The sequence below is a fragment of the Lactuca saligna genome, chromosome 5, assembly GCF_052625555.1.
Source record: "Lactuca saligna cultivar CGN05327 chromosome 5, ASM5262555v1, whole genome shotgun sequence".
NCBI lineage: Eukaryota > Viridiplantae > Streptophyta > Magnoliopsida > Asterales > Asteraceae > Lactuca > Lactuca saligna.
Window position 1 is genome coordinate 305,559,842 of NC_136421.1, and position 10,458 is coordinate 305,570,299.

General features: G+C 35.5%; 1 protein-coding gene across 2 annotated transcripts; it reads left to right on the forward strand.

Annotated features, from left to right (window-relative positions):
• Positions 1-7,090: 7,090 nt before the first annotated feature.
• LOC145048474 (protein XRI1-like) lies at positions 7,091-9,843 on the forward strand. Of its 2 annotated transcripts, none has more exons than XM_078996972.1 (9): positions 7,091-7,414; positions 8,105-8,151; positions 8,255-8,377; positions 8,468-8,616; positions 8,737-8,800; positions 8,904-8,991; positions 9,069-9,109; positions 9,196-9,279; positions 9,363-9,843. In XM_078996972.1, the coding sequence occupies exons 1-9, from the start codon at positions 7,392-7,394 to the stop codon at positions 9,644-9,646; spliced, it is 903 nt and encodes a 300-aa protein (XP_078853098.1). In that variant the 5' UTR covers positions 7,091-7,391; the 3' UTR covers positions 9,647-9,843. The 2 variants fall into 2 exon arrangements, with proteins under 2 accessions (XP_078853098.1, XP_078853099.1); XM_078996973.1 differs by having other exon boundaries at positions 7,092-7,414; positions 8,258-8,377; positions 9,363-9,842.
• The last annotated feature ends 615 nt before the right edge of the window (positions 9,844-10,458 follow it).

The window sequence follows — 10,458 nt, forward strand, 5'->3', positions numbered from 1 at the left end:
TAGCAGACAAGATTCAAGCATAGAAGCTTGGGACAGATAGAGTACGAGTCCTGCCATGAGCTTCGGGCTAAGGTTGCCCAGAAGGACGAGTGAATGTCCTACCATTCAAAAAGGCCTAGTCGCGTAAACCAAACCCACATACTTCCTACCGAGCTACAAGAGCTGTCAGGTCAAACCTATCGAACTACTCAACAATGAAATTGAAGAACCAAGTTTCTCACCTTGAAAAGCTCTCGTCTTATTCTTCAAATTAGAAAGACAAATTGCTCACAATTCCATCGATTTCAGAGGCCCCGACAACATCTCTAATAGAAACCTTTACTATCTGCCTCGCATTGACGAATAGGCCGACCAACCTCAAGAAACGAGGTACCCTTCAGGAATTGGGCCTGAGATCTGAATATCACCAGTCACGAGTATGGAAGAAGGATATCCGAGAACAATCCTCCAATTTCGATGAAGATGTTGAAAGTTCGTTGTGATAACCCTCGGATAGGACCAGACCCACTCGTTGGATTCATGAACGTAATAAATAGGATATACCCTTCTTGCTAGGATCAGTTCATCATCGTCATTACAAATGACTTACTTATCTACCCTCGTAGTAAGAAGGAAACCAAGGAGAGCAGCTACAACAAACCACGGAAGAAATACGATCAGAGAAGTATTACCCGAAGTTCTCTAGATACGAGTTTTGGAATTGAGGAGTTCAATTCTCAAGACACATCATTACCAAGGTGGAAATTCATAAGGACCCTTTCAATTGATCAAAATCGTTGAGAAACAGTCAGCACCGAAGGCGTTAGCAGAAATACGCCAAGATTCTGGGTCTCGCTGACCTACCGTCTTAACTCCTTCGGAACCTCTCGAAAAATACGAACCCCCTCCCAACTTTGACCCTAAAGGGAGCAACCCTTGACAGGAAGAGAAACAAGAAGAAGAAACCTCTAGAACTCCGGTATGACCGACCGAATTCCTCTAGAAACACTCACTCTGGGAAGGCTTAGTACGCTTCGGAAAGCATGGAAAGCCAATACCCCAAATAATTGTGTCTTTCGAGATTCTTGTCAGAATCAGCCCTGTAACTCGCTACTTAAATCTACTCCCGCGAGCTTGGTAAAGTACACCCTACCCAACACGTCCCAAATTTACAAGAAGAATCTATCCGATGAGACTCTTGCAATTCCCCTCGACGAGATCGAGTTCCACAAGAGCCTCACCTTCTTAAAAGAACCATGGTGACTTGATCGAAGTCAAGCGGATGAAACAACGCCACTTCCCATTAGTGAAAGTTCGTTGGAATACTAACCAAGGACCTAGAGTCACATGGGAGCGTGTGAGTCAGTCGATTAGGAAGTATCCTCACTTCTCGGCTTGATTATTCATGCCTACTCCTCGCCTAAATTCAAATTTCGGGACGAAATTCCCTCTAACGGGGGGATGATGTGACAACCGTCAAATTTCGATCAAGTCAAAGACAACTAAAGTCAGCAAGTCAAACCGTTTGACTCAATTTGCCCATGAGTACTAAAATTCACACTATGAAACTTCTACATAACTTCTATTCTAATGAGAAATCATAAAACAAAAAGTGCGAACATCTAGATCTCCTTAACCAAAAACTGTAGTACGTGGCGAGCCAAACCGATAAAACAATGATGCATACTCATCGGGAGTGTGTAAGATCCTTAAACAAGGCTTAACAGGGTTTACGAACCATGCATTGCGATGTCGGACACTCACAATTGTCACACATGGATCCTCTCTCAATCGTTTTCACTCTATCTCTCTTTCTATGTCAAATCTCTCCCAAATCTATCCAAGTGTGTGAAATCTCTCTCAAATATTTCTCTGTATTAGAAATCTCTCCAAGAATGTCGAATCTCTCCCAAATCCCTCTAAGTATGTGAAATCTCTCTCAAATATCTCTATGTATTAGAAATCTCTCCAAGAATGTCGAATCTCTCCCAAATCCCTCTAAGTATGTGAAATCTCTCTCAAATATCTCTTTGTATGAGAAATCTCTCCAAGAATGTCAAATCTCTCCCAAATCTCTCCAAGTATGTGAAATCTCTCTCAAATATCTCTCTGTATGAGAAATCTCTCCAAGAATGTCAAATCTCTCCCAAATCTCTCCAAGTATGTGAAAACTCTCGCAAATATCTCTGTGTATGAGAAATCTCTCCAAGAATGTCAAATCTCTCCCAAATCTCTCCAAGTGTGAGAAATCTCTCTCAAAAGTTTCCCGTAACTTTTTGGAATCATTTGGGTCATTCCGACCCTTAACCGGGTCAAAAACGGCTTAAAACGGGGTAAAAACGAGAAAACGGGACCTTAAGAACCGAAACCCTTCTTAAGGAGCTGAAGCTCCTTAAGGCCGAGATTAAACACCGAAGACCGAGCCTCTGTTGGCTAAGAAACCGGAGACCGAGCCTCTGTTGGCTAAGACACCGAACACCGAGCCTCTGTTGGCTAAGACGCGAGGACCGAGCCTCTGTTGGCTAAGACGCGCGAGGACCAAGCCTCTGTTGGCTAAGACGTGCGAGGACCGAGCCTCTGTTGGCTGTGGCACGCGAGGACCGAGCCTCTGCCTCTGTCGCTTCTCGTTCTGCTTCTTTTCTCGCTCTGTCTCTACCCGCCTCTCTGTCTTTTCCCTACTCTCGGTCTCTGCCCGCCTCTCTGTCTCTTCTCTCCTCTCTGTCTCTACTTCGCGCCCCTTTGTTCTCCTCCCTCCTCTTGGTTCCTTCCCTTCTCTCTTCTTCCCTCTCGGTTCTGCCTCCCTCTCTCTCTCGGTTCAGCACCAGAAGGCCGAACCTCGGCCAGACTTCGGGAAATTGTCACTTTTAGCCCATTTTTGATATTTTTAACATTTTAAGCCCGTTTTTCATGATTTTAAAGCGGGATTTTCTCCAGAAATTATATTTTAACATAATAAACTCTAAATATTCATAATTTAAACATATTTTGATGAAAATCATTATTTAAATAATAAAAATCAAGTGGGTGAATATTTAAAGGTGGAGTGTTGACTTTGCCTTATCCAATGTCACAAGCAACCACCCCACACCCACTCTTTGACTAACCACACCTCCCCACCTTACCTAGGTCACTTCAATGTCCCTCACACCCAATTTACACTCATTCCCACGTTTTTGAGCTGGAACAAACATCCTCTCTCCTCATTTCTCTCATTTTCTCCCATTTCACTAAGTATCAAACACCACTTTTCTCTCAAACTTTTTCTCCACCAAACTCGAGATTCAAGGCTGATTATCAAGTGTTCTTCCACTCTTAGTAAGTATAATTCATCCTCCTTATGATTATCTCACTTATTTCCACTCAAATCATGGATATCTTACACAAACTCCATCATATTAGCGTTAGAGCTTCGAATCTTCAAGTGATTCTTCAAGTGTTCTTGGGTTGAACACTTCTCTTCTTCAACACTTATCTACTGAAATCACTTAAGGTGAGTTCATACCCCTACATTTTTATGTTTTCTCAAGTTTTCAGGGGGGGGGGATACAAGTTAAAACACTAAGAACATAACTAAAATTTTCTAACAGCCTTCATCAGAAAAGTTCAACTCCATTCACGGACTGTTTTGGGCATCTTAAACATTTTTGTTTTCAAAACTGTACAAGGTGCAAATAGTTCAAGTTTTTAGCTTTAAAATGACTACTTCCACATCTCCATACGATTTTTCTACAATTTATGGTGATTTTTACAAAACTGCCTATCATTTCAAACAACAATCCGGACCAGTCTGTGATTGTGGACTTTTTCACCCAAGTTGGAGGTCATTAAAAATCGTGATAAAAATTATGAGTAAACTAGACACATTTTTTGAACTCTCAGAATTTACGGATCTAGTTTTCGACTTCGTATGATTTTTCTATGATTTTTCCAAAATAGGGCAGAATTGCTAAATTTAGCCAACAGCATGTAAATATCATAACACTTTGTAATATGTTGAGCAAAGTGTATAATCATAAGCTCTAATTATTGAATGTGTTTCTTTGTTAGTTTATCATCATGAACTGAAACTAAGTCATTCATAATAAATATATTTCATTCATTTTAGAACACGTATATTAAACTATAAAAAATATAGTTTGATAAATTCATAACACTAATACATTTCTATAAAAGAATTCATACATATTACATACATTTTAGATAAATTATAATAGGTATAGTTTATGATACATCACTCAACACACTCGTACAAAAAGGGTACATTCATAGAAGAAAGATTTATATTCACACATATTTCACGTAAAGTTGTTTACCTATAGTTTGATAAATTCACAACACTAATACATTTCCATAAAAGAATTCATACATATTACATACATTTTAGATAAACTATAATAGGTATAGTTTATGATACATCACTCAACACACTCGTACAAAAAGGGTACATTCATACAAGAAAGATTTATATTCACACACATTTCACGTAAACTTGTTAACCTATATTGTGAGACTCTCTCTCTCTCTCTCTCCCCGTATGTCCGAGTGCGGGATATAATTCCTGGTAGTTATAATCAGAATCTCCTTGAGGGAGAACGTGATACTTGTATATAGATCTATATTGGGTTTGACACCCCACACCTTGCTGCTAGCTACAGTTGGACCTGCAGGTCTACGGGTGACAAATGTCATTTTATTTTTCGCGACACTGAGAACGTCGTGGCAGGTTCACATAGTCATAGTATGATTATAGCGACTCACATAGGGATATAACAATCCATAAGTTTACGGGATTTTATTTTTAAAACCTAAATGAGTTTTATGTCGATTTAAAAATCACTCTTTATCTCTATGAGTACAGATATTACTGTACACTTTTGGTTTTGGTAGTTACGACTACACATCGTTTGAAACCACATTTATACTTTTAAGTATGGTCAATACTTGTTATTTCTCGGTCCTCTAATTTAGGACTACATATATATATAAAGTATTAACGAACATGAGAACATACATAAATTTCATTTAATTCAAACGCGTCCATGTCCATTTAAGTACATAACATTTTCTAATTAATAAGAAAGGTTACTTATACATTTTGGTCTTCAGTCATAAGACTACATTACGCAGATTTTAAAGAAAATATCGGATTTTCTGGATGCATATTGTAACGCTTTTACAAGGAAAACGATTTACTTTTCCAACGAAATTTCTTATGAACTCACCAACCTTTGTGTTGACACTTTTCAAAACTACTTGTATTCTCAGGAATTCAGTGAAAACAGGAAATCAACAACGTTTTGAGGATGGGACGATAAATCGTCAAACAGTTCATTTTGCATTATAATGTAATTGATGGGAATCATGTAAACATGTGCTTTGATGTAACGTTTTCAATTATATTTGTGTTGGTTGTATTTACTTTGAGCACTATTATACTCTTTGTTGTGATACTCTACATGAAGTCCTCCACCCCCGGACGTTTCCGCCATCCTTGGTTTGGGGGTGTGACACTAAGGAAAATGGAGGTCTAGGAGTTGGATATATTAGAGCTTGAATATTGCTCTCATTGTCAAATGGCGGTGGAGATTGAAATCGAAACCATCCTCTTTATGGGATCGAGTAATCACAAGTATCCATAAATTACACAACAAACCTTTGGATTACCTTTCTAAAAAGAGCATTATTGGTGTTTGGAATAATATAGCGGGGGATAAGAAAAAATATTGAGGCATTGGGTCTATGTTTAAACGATATCTTCTAGATTATCGTTAAATCATGTGATAAAACCCAATCTTGGCAGGATACATGGCTTGATTCTGGATTTCTGGGAAACTTAAAAGGAAGTATCGTTCGTTGTTTAATCTTGAAAGATAAATAAAATGTACGGTGAGTGCACATTTTAATAACAATGACTTCTTGGGGTCTTGGAAATATTGTCCAACTGATGTTGGACTATCCAGTGAGGTGAACTGATTAAATCAAGACATAGCCCCTTTCCGTCTCCAACAATGCCTAGATTAGTTATGCTGCAAAATTGCATCTGATGGTAGATACATGGTTGAAGTACCGAGGAAGAAAATTGATCAGATTCAACTTTATACTTCTTCCTAACAACAAATAACTTGGAATAAACTGATCCCGATCAAGGTAATCACTTTTGTTTGGAGAGCAGCCCTTGACCACATTCCTTCTACCATTGATATATCTCATAGATGTGTTCATATCAACTGATGTTACTATGGTTCATGTATTGACGGGATAGAAAATGTTGACCATATTCTTGCATGTTGTCCTTACTCGAGTCTTGTGAGGGAGAAAATCTTCAATTGGTATGGTATTGATCAAGTTTCGGTGCATAAGATGGACAAGCTAGTTGGGTTTGCAGCCTCGTGGGGACAATGCCTAAAGAAAAAAGAGAGATTCATTGTAATCTGCTATGGGATGCTCTGGTCTTTATGAAAGTGTAGAAATGATGGTTTGTTTTAAGGGATTTTCACTAATCCTTCTTAAGCGGCCAACAACATCAAGTCATTGGTTTATCTATGGATTAACTGGTAGGCGTAAAGGGGTAATTTATAACTGGGAAGAGTGGATTTCCTCCCCATTTCATCTATTATACTTAACCATTTAAAATTGCTTTGTTTATTTTTTTCTAACCGCAAAACCTTTGACTTCTTCAAAGTCAAAAGTACACATCAGCCAAAGAAAACAGTTTACCCTTTTATTTTCATGAAAATGATATAAATAACATAACTTTATTCGATTTATACTCTTATAATGAACATAAAATAGTTTATTTTTTTGGCCAAACTTCATTAAAACCCTTAAAAAACCAATGTACCATTTAATCTTCATGAAATTGTAATTAGTGAAACGAATATTTTAAAAAAAAATCATAAATTATAAGTATTCTTTATTCCTGAAAATACAATTAAAAAATCTCACTCCAATACACTGCATATTTTTGGGGTCTGTTATAAATTTATTTTTAAAAAATATTTAGTTACCCGTTAAAGAAAAAAGAGAAAGTAAAAAAAAGAAAAGGGAAAAGGGGTCGTCAGGCCTGAAACTGGTCTCCCATGGTTACCCATTCAGATCATGCTAATAAATAGCCCCCAAAATCCGAAGCCCACACACTACAAAAAAACACACTCAGAAAAAGAGGGGTGTATGGTGCGTGGAATCGGCGGTTTTGCACATATCTCGACACCACTTCTGTTCGTCTTCTTCGCATTTCCAATTTATATGTTTTGTACCCTTCCTCCTGTATCAATCCATCCCAACGGCTAGTTCCGACTGTAAACTTTGTACCCGAGGATCGTGAAGTAGTTTAGTGATTTGTTTTGCATCTGATTTCGGTTGCCAATTTTGTATTAGTGATTTTGTTTTGCGTTTGATTTCGTCTGCGTTCAATGGAGCACCAAAAGAATCACAAGTACGTGCTAATCCTCCTTTTTTGCTGATTTATTTGAGGTTGTTTTAGGAAAATGTAGGTCGATTGTTCTAATTTTGTGGTGTTTTGGGGGATTTTTAGGACATACTGTTTGCTTTATTTGTTGCATTTTCTGAATTTTACATCGCATCCGATTAGTTTCCGCGTGTTGATTTGGTTCAGTTTTTGCTGGATTTATACAAGTTTTGTAGTTGTTTCAAAATCGTTGCGATGCAATTGAGGTGAATAAGATGTTCATAGAGATAGATCGTGTTTTCTAATTAAAGTCGGCGTTAATGATGATATTTTGGTCAACTTCAAATCGGATGGAGTAATTTTAATTATTTAATTCATGATCCGTCGAGTTTTCTACAGAATTTGTTTGCTAATCAAGCGACTAAAATGTGTTTAGTGATAGATAGATAGATCATGATTTTGTGCAGTTTTTAATGAATGATATTTGTGCTTTAAATTCAGATTTATGTGCCTTTATGATAGATCCAGCACTAAATGTGTGCATATACTATCCAATTCAATGTATACATCAAGTTATTAACTGCTATTTGAAGTCTTCAATTTTCTACCAACAGTTCATGATATGCTACCTTGTAAATTGTCTTCAATCTTAATTTTTCCTTCTCCTACTCTTCAAATAAAAAACTCACCCAATTTAATGTTTTATATGAACTCTAGTGATGAAATGTGGGACTGGAAATGTGAAGAATACGGTTTGCAACTAGGTAAGAGCAAGACTTGTGATTTTTTATCCTATTTTCTTAGCATTATACATCAAATTGTTGAGCACACAATTGATATTTTTATTTGGTTAAAATGGATTTGAAGCAGATGTATCTAATGGACTCTGGAACAATGTAAGTGAGAATGATGAAGATCTTTCTTATGTGTTTGATGAAACAACCCCAGTGAAGTCATGTGGTGATTTAGCCTATCAAGTTACTGAAAATGGTAATTATGTATTTATGTTAAAGGGGATTTCTAATGTATTTCTTTTTAATCTTATGATTCTTGGTATCTGATATACATATGCTTAAACAGGAACTGTAAACAAGGGAGTGGAGTATTGCAGGGAGGCTTCTTCCCAAGCAAAAAGACGCCGAATGCTGCATTTTGATGATGAAGTTTTGGATGCAGATGTTCTTCCACTTTGTGATGAGGATTTCTCCACCAACTTTTTAAAGTCTAAGGTGTTTTTTCTTTCTTTTTGACTTAATGAAAACATGACTTAATCTATTAAACTATATATGAACTTTTTGAATTCTAAGTCCTAAACTTTTTTATAAACATCATTTTCTTATAATGTTTAGGAGAGGGAAGACTCATTGGATGATGCCTTTTCTGATATGGCACAATGGGTGTCTGGATTTGCAGGTTTGACTCTTATACCAGTTAGGAAACTGAAATAAGTCAAATAACCCTTTTGCAGAAATGATATAAGATTTTTTTTTTTTTTTTTTTTGGTTTATGTTTTCAGATGATATGTCTGCATCTGCATCTGGTTATGATGGTTTGGAACAGTCTTCAGATGGATGGTTGGCTGATTGTCTAGTAACTGACTCTATGTATGTAATTTTTTTTTAAAATTTTATGACATAATTTGGTGTCTTAAACTGAATCCGATGTTTTAAATAAAAAACAGGACTTTATCAGGGACTTCAAATATCCAGATGAATCTTACAGGTGACATTCACATTATAGTTTTCTTGATTTGATTCTCTTCATGTTTTTTCTAAATATTTTCTGTTTAATTTAATTGTTGTGTTTAGATTCGGATAATTCACAACCCGAGATTGGAAGTAATAATATGGTTCAAGAACGCACTCCCACTCGTCACAATGTCATATTCAAAGGTTTGTTTTTTAAATAAAATTTATATTTCTTGAATTCTTTATATTAATTTATAAATTGAATGTTATTGTTGTTGTTGTAATAGGGAAAAAGTCATTGATTAAGACGCCTACACAGATGAATTCATCGGTTGTTCTTCCATTTGCATTTGTAAAACCATGTGGAGGTGTTGAAGGAGCAGTTACTCTAAAAGACATAAACCAAAAGATCTTGACTCCACCTCCATCAAAATCCAAGAAAATGTATGAAGAAGATCCTGTAATTTCATATCCTACATCTGCTTTCTCAGGGAAACCAATTGTTGGAAAAACTAAAATCCGAACTGAAGGTGGGAAAGGAAGCATTACAATTATGAGAACAAAAGGATGATATGATGATTGTTGGATAAGGATAACTTCCGTTTTATGTTTTTTTTTGTAGAGGGTGATTTAAATTAATTAATTAAACTAAAAAAGAAAGAAAGAAAGAAAGAAAGAAAGATGATTTGTCATCTATTAAGATGGTTTAGGTGGTGGATTCCTGAATTGAGTGGAATCTATTGGGATCTTTTTGTCTAGAAGATCCTTCTACAATATATATATATATATATATATATATATATATATATATATATATATATATATATATATATATATATATATATATATATATTTCTCTTTAGAACAACTTTGACAATGCTAATTTGGTCGGTTAATCTTGTTTTAAGGTTATGTCATGTTTAATCTTGTTTCTATGTTTTGTGTTTTGTACGAGGTTGAAGTTTATCTCTAAAAGCTCATGTGATTAAACTAAAAGAAGTAAATAAAACGGGTATAAATTCTAAACCAAACGTATTGAATTGTATACAACGTGGAAATGATTTTATAAAAACCACTATAATTAAAAAATAAATAAAAATTGGTCGGATAATTTTCTTTCTGCTTTCACCATGAAAACACTGATTTTTTAAGGACAAAGCATATTTAATCTAAAAAGTAATATTTTATTTGGTTTTTGCAACTCATTAATGAAAAAAAAAAAACTTAAGAGTTATATTTTTAATAAAATAAAAATACGCTCTCAGTAGTTAAACTAGAAAAAAAAAAAAAAAAAAACTAATTTATTGGTTAAAAAAAATCCAAACGGGACTTGGACTTTTTGTAATTAGTTAATTACATTTGTAAATTAATTATTTTTGAATT

Bases quoted from the DNA above. Each gene is read 5' to 3' on its own strand.
- LOC145048474 (XM_078996972.1), top strand. From the start codon at position 7,392: ATGGAGCACCAAAAGAATCACAA. The intron at 8,152-8,254 runs GTAAGAGCAAGA...ATGGATTTGAAG, and splicing joins AGAATACGGTTTGCAACTAG to CAGATGTATCTAATGGACTC. The intron at 8,617-8,736 runs GTGTTTTTTCTT...TATAATGTTTAG, and splicing joins CCAACTTTTTAAAGTCTAAG to GAGAGGGAAGACTCATTGGA.